This window comes from Megascapheus bottae, chromosome 18, assembly GCF_031878675.1.
Source record: "Megascapheus bottae isolate mThoBot1 chromosome 18, mThoBot2.hap1, whole genome shotgun sequence".
Classification (NCBI taxonomy): domain Eukaryota; kingdom Metazoa; phylum Chordata; class Mammalia; order Rodentia; family Geomyidae; genus Megascapheus; species Megascapheus bottae.
In genome coordinates this window covers 33,535,660-33,551,004 of record NC_143526.1, presented here as the reverse complement: position 1 = coordinate 33,551,004, position 15,345 = coordinate 33,535,660, and the positions used below count along the sequence as shown (strand labels likewise).

General features: G+C 40.6%; 1 protein-coding gene across 7 annotated transcripts in view; it reads right to left on the bottom strand.

Annotated features, from left to right (window-relative positions):
• Window positions 1-15,345, bottom strand: part of Ralgapb (Ral GTPase activating protein non-catalytic subunit beta) — a 92,060-nt gene that overhangs the window by 4,667 nt on the left and 72,048 nt on the right. For 4 of the 7 annotated variants that reach the window (XM_090352347.1, XM_090352349.1, XM_090352351.1 and 1 more), the window contains 7 exons: window positions 13,989-14,154; window positions 11,204-11,326; window positions 10,144-10,280; window positions 5,737-5,845; window positions 4,954-5,032; window positions 1,960-2,108; window positions 591-1,175 (listed from right to left, as the gene is read on the bottom strand). In XM_090352347.1, the coding sequence (XP_090208473.1) occupies window positions 982-1,175; window positions 1,960-2,108; window positions 4,954-5,032; window positions 5,737-5,845; window positions 10,144-10,280; window positions 11,204-11,326; window positions 13,989-14,154 (957 nt within the window). In that variant the 3' untranslated portion in view covers window positions 591-981. Of the gene's footprint in view, window positions 1-590; window positions 1,176-1,959; window positions 2,109-4,953; window positions 5,033-5,736; window positions 5,846-10,143; window positions 10,281-11,203; window positions 11,327-13,988; window positions 14,155-15,345 lie in introns of those variants that run through there. The other 3 variants (XM_090352346.1, XM_090352348.1, XM_090352350.1) reach the window with 1 other exon arrangement.

The window sequence follows — 15,345 nt, the reverse complement described above, 5'->3', positions numbered from 1 at the left end:
TGGTGTGGCGCCTGTCAAACAATACACTCCAGGAGCTCTCTGGAAGAAACTACACTAGCAGCACTGAGAGGCTACTTCCTGCACCACAAATTCAAATCCTTAACTATTGCAGTTTGCTGCTTGTTTGTGAAATAAGAGAATGATGAAATCAAGTAATTTTCAACCTCTCTCCAAATGATTAACCTGCCTTTACCTCACTACACTGGACAATAACGAGGAGTGGGGGTATCACTGCTGATTCAAGAGCTTATAATCCCACAAAGTCCATTAGTAACCCACCAGAGGACAAGGGGGTGCCTCCACTTCACATCTGTTCTCTCAGAGGCTGAGACTGCCAGATTGATCTGTGCAGTGACAAGAATAATGACTTTTTTGATTGTGGAGAGAAAAATACAAAATATTTTAATGTCAGATTTTTCATCTGAGGAAGAAAGGGAAAACCTAAAAAAACACACATTGTACTCTGTCATTTTGACAAGTGGATGACAGACCTACAAGTAAGCAGAACATTGCAACTTCTTTCCTTCTTCGTGCTGCCAATTGGAACCTTTAAATGTACCAGGAGATTATGACACAGATTGTTTGAGGACAGTCTCCTAAAAAGTGAGTATAAAACTATCTTCAACTTCTAATTTGCAAATCTGTTGATACTACCAATGCATGTGTTTACAACTGAGGTGCATAAAAGCCTTTCTCCTCAAAAGGCTTACATTGAACTAAAACTGTCACTTTTAAAAGGAAGTTTTATGGCTAAAATATTTATCATCATTACCAGCTGGAATATGATTGTGTCTGCAAGCCCATTTCATTAGGAAGTCCAGAGTCTTCAATGGGTTTACAATGTGTTTCTTCTATCCTGTGATTAAACAGTAAGCTCTTGGGAGTGATCTGCTTTTATTTTTACAGTGATCACTATCAAACTGCCTAGCTTTGATAGTACAGCCCCACACTGGAGTTCAATGTCCTAAACAGACAGTGGTCCTAAGCACTGCAGCTCTTGAGTCCAACCTCTTGGAAAAGTGACGTATAAAACTCTGGTTCCAACTGCTTGTTCCGGTACTTGTTGACAATGTCGGTGATTTTCTGTTTCCGGCGGACATGTGGTGGACTATAGGAGTCACTTTCTAGTCTCTTTCTTCTACAAATGTTGATTACAGTCTGTCGCACCAAAAAACCTTGAAAATTGATGAAAACAATCAATAAGCAGTCAGTAAGATGCACTCTCAATATTCAGATGAATCATTCCCTAAATACTCAAATCTATTTCACTCCAGTTGGAGTGAATCCCTAAACATTAAGAAAAACTGTCAGAGGCAGGCGCAGTGGCTCATACCTGTAATCCTAGCTACTCAGAAGGCTCAGATCCGAGGATCAAGGTTCAATGCCGGCCTGGGCACAAAAGGACCTGAGACTCTTTATCTCCAAGTAACCTCTAGAAAACACAGGAAGTGGGGCTTGGCTCAAGGGTAGGGTGGTAGCCTTGAGCTGAAGAGCTCAGGGACAGTGCCCAGGCCAAGTTCAAGCCCCATGACCCACAAAAAAAAAAACAACAACAACAACAAAAAAAAAACAACAACCAGAAGAAACTGTCAGAAGATACAATGACATGGGAAACCAAAATGGGTTTGATAGCCCATGTTCTCTCCTGGATTACTAACAATTACCATTCTTTTCTCAACCTACAAACTTGTGAACTCTCACTTGTATTTACTAGAAAAAAGGCTAGGGGTCTCACCCCTACTGAAGACAGCATGTATAAGCCCTTGTGCCATCCCTAGCAGAGGGGGAAAATGTTTAAAACACACTGAAACATGCTCCCCTTTTAACAAGGGCCACAGCACTTTGTACACATGGGACTTATCATGTACCAGCATCACTTCTTACTTTGATTTCTTTGATTCATAAAAGTGGTAAAGAAGGAAAGGAGTCTTAGTCCTTAAGCAAATGTAAAGGCCTTACCAAGTGCTCGCCTGCTGACTATCATTCCATCCACAAGAGGGATGACCATGTTAAATTTTCCTGTGGCTCCTTGAATTTTTATCCGGAACAATCCAGTGTTCAAAGGGTGAATGAATATGACTGGAACTTCTTTTTCAAGAGTTGTAGATCTTAAGAAAAGAAGGATCTTTTTTAGCTCAGACCATTGGAGTTGAAGTCCTTCATACACATCATAAGAATACCAATGAAACCTACTGCCAGTAGTGGTTTGAGAGGGGCCAACAGGTCTCTTTCTGCAATTGCAGATCCCTCTGTAACCCTTGGCTTTCAGTGCTCATTACTGGAATCAGGATATTTAAGTTAACAAGAGTCTGGAAAAAACATGCTAAGCAAACCCCTGGGGAGACAGAGTAGAAAGGACAAGGTAAATCTACGGTGGGGGCTGAGAATCCAGCAGCTAGCTATGAAACTTTCAATTAGTCTCTTCCCCCAACCCCTTCAGTCAAGGGGCTTGAACTCAGGACCTGGGTATTGTCCCTGAGCATTTTTTGATCAAGAATAGCACTCTACCACTTTGAGCCACAGTCCATTTCTGGTTTTCTGGTGGTTCACTGGAAATGAGTCTTACAGACTTTCCTGCCTAGGCTCACTTTGAATCTTGGTCCTCAGATCTCAGCCTTCTGAGTAGCTGAGATTATACAGATATGAGCCACTAGTACACAGCTATCCTCTCCCTATACTTTGATAGGGACAGTGTGGTGAGCAGAGTACAGGGACTTCCAGAGTAGTTGAAGCTGTACTGGGCAGAAGCAGAAACTGTGTTAAATCCAGTGTGGGATCCCAAGTGCAATTTTTATGGCAGTCAAGGGCAATTAACTTTTCATGACAATAAACAGTAAGGGCAAGAGATGTGGCTCGACTGATAGAATGCCAGCTGAGCAAGCATGAGGCCTCAAGTTCAAACCCCAATACTGCTTTAAAAAAAAATCATTTGAGCCAGGCAGTGGCTCACGCCTGTAATCCTAGCTATTCAAGAGACTGAACTTTGAGGGTCAAGGTTCAAAGCCAGCCCTGGCACAAAAGGACCTGAAACTCTTATCTCCAACCTCTAGAAAACGGGAAGTGGGGCTTGGCTCATGGGTAGGGTAGTAGCCTTGAGCTGAAGAGTTCAGGGACAACACCCAGGCACAGAGGTAGAGTGGTAGCCTTGAGTGGAAGAGCTCAGGACAATGCCCAGGCCAAATTCAAACCCCATGACCCACCAAAAAAATAAATAAATAAATCATTTGGTCATTAAATTAACACTTCCAGGAAGGTAGATACTGGCTGTTCATATCTGTGCTTATAGCCACTCAGGAGGTTCAGATCTGAGGATTGCAGTTCTAAGCCAGTCTAGGCAGAAAAGTCTGTGAGATTTTTATCTCCAGTAAATGACCAGAAAAGCGGAAGTGGTTTAAGTGGTAGAATACTAGCCTTGAATAAAAGAAGCTCAGAGACAGCACCTAAGTTCAAACCTCAGGACCAGCCCCCACTCCCCCACCCAAAAAATACTTCTAGCTGGGAGTTGATGGCTCAAGCCTGTAATTCTAGCTTCTCAGAGGACTAAGATCTAAGTGAGGATCACGGTTCAAAGCCACTCTTGGCACAAAAATTCAACAGACTCCATCTCAAATTAATCAGCAAAAAACCGAGCTGGAGGTATATATAACTCAAGTACTAACTGAGTAAGTACACCAACAGAGTGTCTATATATGAAAAAAATTTCTTTAATAAAGGTTAAAAAAAAATGGGATCTAACAATCCCATTGCAGAATATATATACATATGTATATATACATATATATGCATATATTTCCAAAGGAATGAAATCAGGATCTCAATAAGACATCTATAACTCATATCGAATGCAGCACTATTCACAATAACCAAGATATGGAAGCAACGTACAGGTCCCTAACAGATGACCAAATAAAGCAACTACCATATACACATAGTGCAGACTATTATTCAGCCTCAAAAAGACAATACTGACATTTATGATATGGATAATTATAAGGGTATTGCTATATAGATGAGACAGGCTTTGAACATTTAATTCTAAATCCACACCTAGCAACAAATTTAGTTTCATTTTTAAATCATGGCTAATTTGATAACTTTGTACATTTATGTACAAATATATCTGATTCTCTTTTTATTTTTGTGCCTTCAACTTTTTTTTTTTAAATTGGGTCATGGGTCCTGTACACTGGGCGTTGGCACTGTCCTTGAGCTCTTCAGCTCAAGGCTACTTCCCTAGCCCTTGAGCCTCAGCACCACTTCCAGTTTTCTAGTAGTTAACTGGAAATAAGAGTTTGTCTGTCTTTAGTGACCAGGCTAGCTTTGAACTGAGATCCTCAGATCTCAGCTTCCTGAGTAGCTAAGATTGCAGGCATGAGCCACTGTGCCCAGTTGTACCTCAACTTTTTGTTTCATTGTATTTTTTTGGGGGGGGGCAGTCGTGGGGCTTGAACTCAGGCCTGGGCACTGTCCTTGGGCTTTCTCAAGGCTAGTACTCTACCACCTGAGCCACAGCACCACTTCGGGCTGTTTCTGTGTATGTAGTATTGAGGAATCAAACCAAGGACTTCATGTATGCTAGGGAAGCACTCTACCACTATGCTACACACCCAGCCCTCATTATTACCTCTTTAATAATATAAAATAATATTAAATATTAAATAATATAAAATAAAATTTAATAACATAAAAAATAGACACACTGATTTTTTTTTCTTTTTTTTTTTTTTGCCAGTCCTGGGCTTGAGCTCAGGGCCTGAGCACTGTCCTTGGACTTTCTCAAGGCTAGAGCTCTACCACTTGAGCCTCAGCACCACTTCCGGCTTTTTTCTCTGTATGTGGTACCGAGGAATTGAACCCGGGTCTTCATCCATGCTAGGCAAGCACTTTAACCACTAGGCCAAACTCCCGGCCCTAGATACACTGATTAACTTCAAGGAAATAAAAAAATGTTACCTCAGAGAAGTGCTACTATTTGCAGTGGTTTCCACACCAGTACTGATTTCTGTCATCAGATCTGAGAGAGGAAAGTTTTCTGAAGAAAAAAAAATAGCATATAATTAATAACTCCCTAATTTTCCCAAAATAAGTAACAGGAAATTGAGTGCATGTCTAGCATGCATGAAGACCCGGGTTCAATTCCTGGGTGCCACATATTTAGAAAATGCCAGAAGTGATGCAGTGGCTCAAGTGGTAGAGCTCTAGCCTTGAGAAAGCTTAAGGTCAGTGCTCAAGCCCTGACTTCAAGCCCCAGGAATGGCAGGAAAAAAAAAAGGAAAATAAAAGAAAATACCTTATGGGGTGATATTGATCAGAATCAATTGAAAGCATGTATAAAATTATACCAAGGAACTCTGCGTTCTGTATAACTAATGTAAACTAATATTAAAACAGAAAAGCTTCTCTGCAACCTAATGCTTAGTGACAAATTAACCTCTAGACTAGAAGTACATAAGTCATATGGCAAGGGGATGTGTAAAGGGCTTCCTCTCACTGTCTCAAGAATAGCTACTCCGTGGTTCCTGGACTCAAGAAATAGGCACAACTATGAAACAGGAGCTGTATCAGGTTCAATGCATAGCACCGAGTCAGGATGCTGGCATATAGACCAAGGCTTGCTGCCCTTCAGTTACTATTTGTGGTCCCCTCCCCTTACTCTGCTCTAACTCCTTTCACACTCCTGGCTAGTTGCTGCAATGCTACTATCATTTTATTTATAGACAACATCTGCATATGTACCTATATCATCATAGCGTTCCACCCAGACCACAGATACTCTTGTCTCAGGTCCAAGGGGAGGCACAAGTCGTCCCTGAGGCAACTTCTTCATTCTGGAACTGGGACTGAGCTATTTGAAGAGGAGAGAAAGTACAAATGTTGATAAATTTCTCAGCTATGCACTTATCAAGATGCTTAGTAATTTAAGTATCAAGTCATGAAAATCATTTCAGGAAAAAAGTATGAAAGACGTTTACCAAAAAACTCATCTTTGGTTTTTCTTTTTTTTTTTTTTTATTATTATTATTTTTACCAGTCCTGGGGCTTGAACTCAGGGCCTAAGCACTGTCCTTGGACTTTCTCAAGGCTAGCGCTCTACCACTTGAGCCTCAGCACCACTTCCGGCTTTTTTCTATGTATGTGGTACCGAGGAATTGAACCCGGGTCAATGCTAGGCATTGCATGCTAGGCAAGCACTTTAACCACTAGGCCAAACTCCCGGCCCTCATCTTTGGTTTTTCTGTTTATCAGTTTTAACCTAGAAAGAAGAAATAAAGGCCTAAAACTGTCAAAAGAGGTAAGAATGACTGAACAATTACAATTTGTGTTAGTAGCAATAAAATTTGCTTTTTTTTTTTTTTTTTCCGGCCAATCCTTGGCCTTGAACTCAGGGTCTGAGCACTGTCCTTGGGTTCTCTCAAGGCTAGAGCTCTACCACTTGAGCCATAGTACCACTTCGGACTTTTTCTATGTGGTACCAAGGAATCAAACCCAGGCATTCATGCATGCTAAGCAAGTACTCTACCACCAGGCCAAATTCCAGGCCCTGTAATTTTTTTTTTTTTTTTAATGTTCTTTTTTTCAGTTGGGGGCTTGAACTTGGGACCTAGGTGCTGTCCCTGAGTTTTTCTGTTTAAGGATGCTGCTCTACCACTTTGTGCCACAGCTCCACTTCTGGTTTTCTGGTGATTAGAGATAAGAATATCATGGACTGGTCTGGGAGTTTGGCCTAGTGGTTAAAGTGCTTGCCTAGCATGCATGAAGACCCGGGTTCGATTCCTCGGTACCACATACATAGAAAAAAGCTGGAAGTGGTGCTGAGGCTCAAGTGGTAGAGCTCTAGCCTTGAGAAAGTCCAAGGACAGTGCTCAGGCCCTGAGCTCAAGCCCAGGACTGGCAAAAAAAAAAAAAAAAAAGAATATCATGGACTTTGTCACCTGGGCTGGCTTTTAACCATGATCCTCAGATCATAGCCTCCTAAGTAACTAGGATTATAAGTTTGAACCAGCAGCACCTGACTTATCTGAAATGTTTTAATGAAGACTTATAAGGGTCTGAGTCTATCTCTATTATGAGCAAAAAGCAGTATGTCTTCTCAATCAAAGCAACATCACTAGGGGATCCTAATCTCTTAATCAGTAAGCTTGTTCACAAACCAAATGCTTCCTATTGCAGTCCATGTCCAACTCTCTCTTCTTATTAACAGGAAGGACTCTTAGGCAAAAACAACAACAAAACAAAACAACAATAAAAAACAAATAGCTGGGTGCTAGTGGCTCACCCCTGTAATCCTAGATACCCAGGAGGCTGATATCTGAGGATCATGGATCAAAGCCAACCCAGGCACTAAAGTTCACGAGACTCTTATGTCCAATTAACCACTAGAAAACTGGAAGTGGTGCTGTGGCTCAAGAGGTAGGGCAGTAGCTTTGAGCCGAAGAGTTCAGGGTCAGTATCCGACTGACAAAAAAGGAAAGAAGGAAGGAAGGAAGGAAAGAAGGAAGGAAGGAAGGAAGGAAGGAAGGAAGGAAGGAAGGAAAAGAAAGAAAGGACTCTTAGAGCCTAATAAGCCCAGTTTCTTAGTAAAGCTGACAGGATTATGGCGCTTCCTTTAGTAAGCTGATAGTCCAAATATTTATATATTTATTTTCCTTATAATTTTTCTCTTAGTTCTTAGGTTTGAACTCAGGGCCTTATGCTTGCTAAGTAGCACTCAACCAGCTGAAACGTGTCTGCAGCTCTTCCTATTTTTTGAATAGGGTTTCATTTTTTTTGTTTTGTTTTTTTTGCCAGTCTTGGGCTTAAGCTCAGGGCCTGAGCACTGTCCTTGGACTTTCTCAAGGCTAGAGCTCTACCACTTGAGCCTCAGCACCACTTCTGGCTTTTTTCTATGTATGGTACCAAGGAATCGAACCCAGGTCTTCATGCATGCTAGGCAAGCACTTTAACCACTAGGCCAAACTCCCGGCCCCTAGGGTTTCATTTTTTGTCTAGCTGGCCTGGTTAGGATCTTCCTATTTATATATTTCTTATATAACTGGGACGACAGGTTCATGCCACCACGCTCAATTATGGGGTCTCAGGAACTTTTTGCCCAGACTGGTAAAAAGGCAGAAGTAAAGCTGTGGCTCAAGTGGTAGAAAGGTAGCCATGAGTGGAAAAGTTAAGAGACAATGCTTAGGCTTTGAATTCAAGTCCCAATACTGGCAAATACACACTTCCAATACTGATGCACATGCTCACTCACACACATTTGTACATACATACAAATGCTATCTTCTACACTACATTTTTCCTTTTCCTGTAATTATGTTAGGTGATATAATGTCTCTGTGATGAGACGATGAGAGATACTATGAACCACCATTAGTCTACTTCCCACAGTACCACCAACGAGTAGCATATACAGCGTACATATGGTAGATAAAAGAATGGTTACATACCAAGCCAAATGTAGTAGGACTCTGTGGGATTGCATCAAGTATAAACATCAATGTATCATTTAAAACTTAGGAATTAATGCTCGGCACTGGTGGCTCGTGCCTGTAATCCTAGCTAGTCAGGAGGTTGAGATCTGAAGATCACTGTTCAAAGCCCAGGCCTGAAGGTCCTTAAGAATCTTATCTCCAATTAAACTGCCAGAAAACTGAAAGTGGCGCTGTGGCTCAAGTGGCAGCACTAGCCTTGAGCTGAAGAGCTCAAGGACAAAGCCCAAGCCCAGAGTTCAAGCCCCATGACTGATCAAAAAAAGAAAGAAAACAGCCAAGCATGGTGGCTCACGCTTGTAATCCTAGCTACTCAGAAGGCTGAGACCTGAGATCATAGTTTAAAGCCAGCCTGGACAACAAAGAACATGAGACACTTATCTCTAATTAATCACTAGAAAATGGGAAGTGGGGCTTTGGTTCCAGGGGTAGGGCAGTAGCCTTGAACTGAAGACCTCAGGTACAGCGCCCAGGCCCCTGAGTTCAAGCCCCATGACTCACCAAAAAAAGAAAAAGAAAAAGGAAAAGAAAACTCAGGAGTTGCTTATTCCTGGAATTTACTAGTTAGTATTTTGGATGACAGTTGAACAAAGGTAATAAAAAGCAGAAAATGAAAGAGCAAATAAGGGCAACCTACTGTACTGAATGAATTATTCTCTAAAATGCTGCTATGATTATATAGCTAAGACTGTTTAAACTTTTCATTATTAAACATATGGACTTTACAGCAGCTGCTATACCTGTCATGGACACTGTAAGGAAGAAAAAAAGAGTTCATGCTTTAAAAAAAGATATAGTAGCCAGGTACCAGTGGCTCATACTTGTAACCAGAAGGCTGAAGTTTAAGGACCATGGTTCAAAGTCAGTCTGGGCAGGAAAGTCCTTGAGACTCTCATCTCCAACTACCTACCAGAAAAGGTAGAAGTGGAAATGTGGCTCAGTGACAGAGAAAAAGTCTTAAGCAAGAGTGTCCAGGTCAAGTTCAAGCCCCAAAACTGTCACCAAGAAAAAAAAGGGGGTGTGGGGGGCTAGGAATGTGGCCTAGTAGTGCCTAGTAGAGTGCCAGCCTATCATGCACGAAGCCCGGGGTTCAATTCCTTAGTGCCACAGACACAGAAAAGGCTGGAGGTGGTGCGCTCAAGTGGTAGTGTTAGCCTTCAGAAAACTCAAGGACAGGGGAGGGAAATGGGGACCAAGACATGTGAAAGGGTATCAATGTATGTGAATTAATGAACCTTCTATCTGGCAAATATCATGTAACCCTTCTATTAATTACAATAAAAAAATATATGAGAAAAAAAAGAGTGGGGGGAGGGAAATAGGGACCATGTCATGAGAAAGGGTATCAATGTTTGTGAAATAATACACCTTCTACCTGGTGAATATAATGTAACCCTTCTATTAATAAAAAATAAATTAAAAAAAGAAAACTCAAGGACAGTGCCCAAGCCCTGAGTTCAAGCCCCAGGACTGGCAAAACAAAACAAAACAAAACTTCTTTAGAATGTTTTCTAATCTGCTACTGCAATTTTACTTAAGAGGTCTGAGTAACTAATGAATCAGTACTTTGCTTCAATTAGTTTAGGTAAAGCTTTTCAGACATGATTCTATAATTTTCTCATTTTATTACAAAGTTTTGGAGAGCTCAACAAAGTTAACTTACCCTCTGTGAGGAATTAAGATTATCTGTGTGATTGGGAAAAAGCTCAAGTGTCAGAGATGGCTGTTTCAGAATTCCTGGCATAAGATCCATATTTGAATCACTATCTTGGTCTGAGATGTTGCTTTCCAATGAATCAGCTATGGGGTAAAGAAAAAAACCAATTATAGTAGCTGACACATCTTTGGAACAAAAATTTAATTATGCTAACTAGACTAACCAAAGAAGCAAAGCACTGTTTCTAGACCAAGGATCATGTAATATAATATTAAGATTTGCTGGTTGTACAGACCTCTGTTGTATTGCTCTCTGCATTTCTGTAACTTTTTTTGGGGGGGGGGTCCTCGTACTGGGGGGGCTTGTATTCAGTGCCTAGATGCTGTCCCTTGGCTCTTTTTCTCAAGGCTGGCACTCTATCACTAAAGCCTCAGCTCTACATCTGACTAATTTCTGGCTATTTGGAGATAAACATCTCACGGACTTTTCTACCCAGGCTGGCTTTGAACTGGGATCCTAAAATCTTAGCCTCCTCAGTAGGATTATAAGTGTGAACCAAAAGTGCCTAGCCCTCCATACAACTCTTTAAAAATGTAAAAACTAGTTGGCTGCTGGTGGCTCATGCCTGTAATTTTAGCTATTCAGGAGGCTGAGATCTGAGGATCACAGTTTGAAGCCAGCCTGGGCAGGAAAGTCCAATTAACCAGCAAAAAGCCAGAAGTAGAGCTGTGGCTCATATGGTAGAAAGCCATCTTTGAGCAAAAAAAGCTAACAGCTAGTATCCAAGCCACACTATTTGTGTGCGAATGCATACGCCACACACTCATACCCACACCCACACACTCACGTTACTGGTGGGGGGGGGGGGCTTATTTGGAACTACTTTCTATTAGAAAAGTTGAGAGAAGATGATTTTGCATAACCTAATAGCTACACTGCCTTGGAAGCTGAAGAATACCTTAAGATGTAAAAATATCTCCTCCAATGAGGTAACATGGCACAAACTAATAAATATAAAAGCAAATCCTAAAACAGCACCACAAAAAAAAAAAAAAAATGTGCTTACTTAAGGACTCCACAGGAGAAGGAACCACAAATGCTATTTCTGTTAGGGCATCGGCGTAATACAGCACCTTCTTCTGTCCATTGAAAATGCTAGCCCCAATATCTTCAGAGGAATTTATTTCATCTAGGAAAAAGAAACAGTATATTATTCTTTCAGAAGTAAAAAAACAAAAAACAAAAAAACCTTCCTGTTCCACAAAATATTAAGCAGTTTAAAGTTATAATAGAGGACTTTTTTCCCAACAAGAATTAACTAGTAAGAAGTACAAATGTTCATTAAACATCTTTACAATAGTTTTCAGTCATAAAGTCTTAGTTTTGTAGTTTCTGAAACTACAGCAGGCTGCTTCTAATTAGCAGTGTCTTTAACTCATAGTACTGAAGCGTCCACATGGAAGAGGTCCCTCTAAGGGTAGAGGCAGGCAATGTGAGGGAAAGAGAAGGGCTTGGAATTTGTCTCTCTGCTGCTCCTCAGCTCTGCTTCTGCTCTTCCTTTCCTGACAATGAGTGATATAATATAAAAAGATGCATAGCAGAACTGGGTGCCATGGCTCATGCCTGTAATCCTAGCCAAGCAGAAAGCTCAGCCTGTGGCAAGAAAGTCCATGAGACTCTTATCTTCAATTACCAGCAAAAAAAGCCAAATTTTGTGAATGTGTGGCTCAAGTGGTAGAATGCTAGCTAGCTATAAGCAACAATGCTCAGGGATAACATCCAGGCTGAGTTCAAGCCACAGCACTAGTACCCAAGTGGGGGAAAAATCCAAATCAAAAACTAAACAAAGTATAGAAATGTATTCATCTACTGATATCTGCTCTACTTCAACAAGAATGAAACACTCCTGGGAGCTAGTCAGCTATCAAATAAAATGAACACAATGTCCTACATAAAGACCAACAACTGCACAAGAAGTTGGATACACAAAATGAACAAGTAAGTCTCAGGCAAGAAATAAAAATATGAAAAGATGCTTACTCTCAACTATAATTAATAATAGAAAATTTCTCACCTAACAGATTAGAGGATACCTGATGCTGGTGCAGATGTGGCAAACAAGTTTAGACCAGAAGTTAGCAAACTTTTTCTGTAAAGGACCAGATGGTAAATATTTTATGTTTTACAGAGAATATTGGTCTCTGCCACAACTACTTAATTCTACCATTCTAGGTTGAAAGCAGCCATAGATAATGCATAAATTTGAGCGGCTGAATTCCAATGATAGTTTACTTATAAAACCAGGCAGAAGCAATAGTTTAGACATAGGGCAGGCACACTGCATCTACAATATGGGACACGGTGGCTGCTGCCCTCAACATCTACTGCACCTACTACCCTACCCCTCCTCTGCAGTAGGCCTGACTACATACCAGCTCTACCATGCCTCTTTCTATCGGGGACATTATCTGCCATTGGGACAGGTTGCGATAGTCTGATCACAGTGCTGCTCAGTATTTGGAGGGAAGAGGAACCGTGAAACTCAGCTAATCTCTTCTGACTAGTGTGGCATGAGCATGTAAAGTTGGGAACAGCCTTTTTTTTTTTGCCAGTCCTGGGGCTTGAACTCAGGACATGAGCACTGTCCTTGGCCTTTTTCTTCAAAGCTAGCACTGTGCCACTTGAGCCACAACACCACTTCTGGCATTTTCTATGTATGTGGTACCGAGGGATCAAACCCAGTCTTTGTGCATGCTAGGCAAGACTCTACCACAAGGCCAAATTCCTGGTCCTGGGAACAGCCTTTCTTATATCATGAGAGAAGGAAAGAAGGGACAGAGATGTGGACAACAGAGCTAAAGAAAACTGGATTGCACCAAAACTGGAGTGCTGACCAAATAATGACAACTAAATCAATCTCTGGAATTTTCAGTTATATGAGCTAATAAACAACCTTCAATATTTGAGCTAGTTGTGGTCAGGTTTTCCATTACTTGCAACCAGAAGCACCCAAATGATACACAATGAAAAATGTATACATCCTTTGAATTACATATTCTACTTATGGTATCCATTTATGGGAATTAGGGTATAAAGTCATACTCAAGTATTTATATTTGAGGAGTATATAGTTGATAATTAACAGAAATCTTGAAAGCATATAATCTTGTTGACACAAGAACTCTAAGGATTCAAAGCACTGGACATAGGCACTACTCACTTCAGCGATAACTTTCCAGTGACCTCAAGGAGATCAGGAACAAAATGCTTGGCCAGATGGGGCAAAGGTCTTAAGATTAAATGGACACTGCACTGGTCCTTGTTAGCCTGTTAACATTTCCTCAGAAAGATTTGTAGGGCTAGGTAAGACCTCCAAGGGTCAGCTGTTTACTACTAAGGATTTCATATAATGCCTCAAGAATGTAACCTTCAACTGAATTTCTTGGTAGCCACAAGAATCTATAAAACATACCTGTTAATAGAAAACTGTAACAGATAAAACTCACTTGTAAGGAAACTGCTTGTTATAGATACATTATTTTTTACAGAAAATTCAACTTGTTTACCACATTTTAAGAAAGGAACTTATCTGCATTATGATTATTAATTTTGCATTAATTTATCTTACATATATATGTGTGTATATATACACACATATATATGTATATGTATATATGCATATATATATATATATATACACACACACACACACACACACACACCATTAAATACACTGGAAATACACAGACTACAAATCAAATGACCCTCTTTTCCTTTAAAAAAACAAGACTACAAAATTATACTAATGGGGGTTAAAGTCAAGAGTAACTAGTCAACAAAACATGTTTTACCTTGTTCAGTCCCTTCACCATCATCGCAACTGTTAATCGACCAACTGGTAGAAACATGTCCTGTCCAACCAGGGTGTTTGCCCACGTCTACTGACCAGCCAAGGGAGAGCAAAAATTCTAGGAAATGAGGCTGAACATTTCTGGAAGACTCCACGTTCTTTAAAATCTGAAATAGACACCAATCACCAACCATCATGAAGGAAACACAAGAACATTAAATTCACTAAACTTGGTTAGCTTTCAAGCTTCTGACAAGTCAAGTCCAGTTCAGAATATTCAGTGCAGACAGAAATGTGTGCTCTGGAGTTAGCAGACTTGGATTCAGGGGATTGACAAGTTTTGTTAACCTGTCTTGGTTTCTCCATCTGGAATGGAATAATAATGATAGTCCTAAAAACGAAATGAGATAAGGAAAGTAAAGTCCTGAGCTTCTTTCCTGGTAAAATAATTACTGAGCCAGACATGTTCATAAAAATGGAAGAGACATGTGTTTACTTTCACAGCATTAACAGCCTTATCAATGAGAAACATTACATTAGTGTGTAATTGTTTAAAGTTTTGGTTTTCTTTTTTGTTAGTCATGGAGCTTGAACTCAGGTCCCTAAGCTCTTTTGCCCAAGGATAACACTTTACTATTTTGAGACACAGCTCTACTTCCACAGCTCTACTTTCTGGTCATTACAGACTTTCCTGTACTATGACACTTAAATCAGCCTCCTGAGTAGCTAAGATTACAGGTGTGAGCCACTAAAACCCGACTAATGAAAAGTTTCGACATGTTACACAAGTACAAAAAGGGCCAGGAGTCTGGCCTAGTGGTAGAGTCCATGCACAAAGACCCAGGTTTGATTTCGATTCCTTGGTACCACATACATAGAAAAAAGCCAGAAGTGGTACTGTGGCTAAACTGGTAAAGCTCTAGCCTTGAGAAAAGCCAAGGACAGTGCTCAGGCCCTGAGCTTAAGACCAGGAGTGGCAAAAAAAAAAAAAAAGTTGGCAAAAAGCAGGTATAATAAGTGAGTAGAAAGATATCCTTTTCTTAGAAGGACAGAATGTAGTCATTCCAAAAAGTTTTCTAGGACTGGGAGTTTGGCCTAGTGGTAGAGTGCTTGCCTTGCATGCACGAAGACCTGGGTTCAATTCCTTGGTATCACATACATAGAAAAAAGCTAGAAGTGGTGCTGAGGCTCAAGTGGTAGAGCGCTAGCCTTGAGAAATTCCAAGGACAGTGCTCAGGCCCTGAGCTGAAGCCCAAGACTGGCAAAAAAAAAAAAAAAAAAAAAAAAGTTTTCTAAGTACCAAGTACTTATGCTTAAGCTATCTACCAGCCTCAGAAAAGGGAACTCCTCTCTCTAAA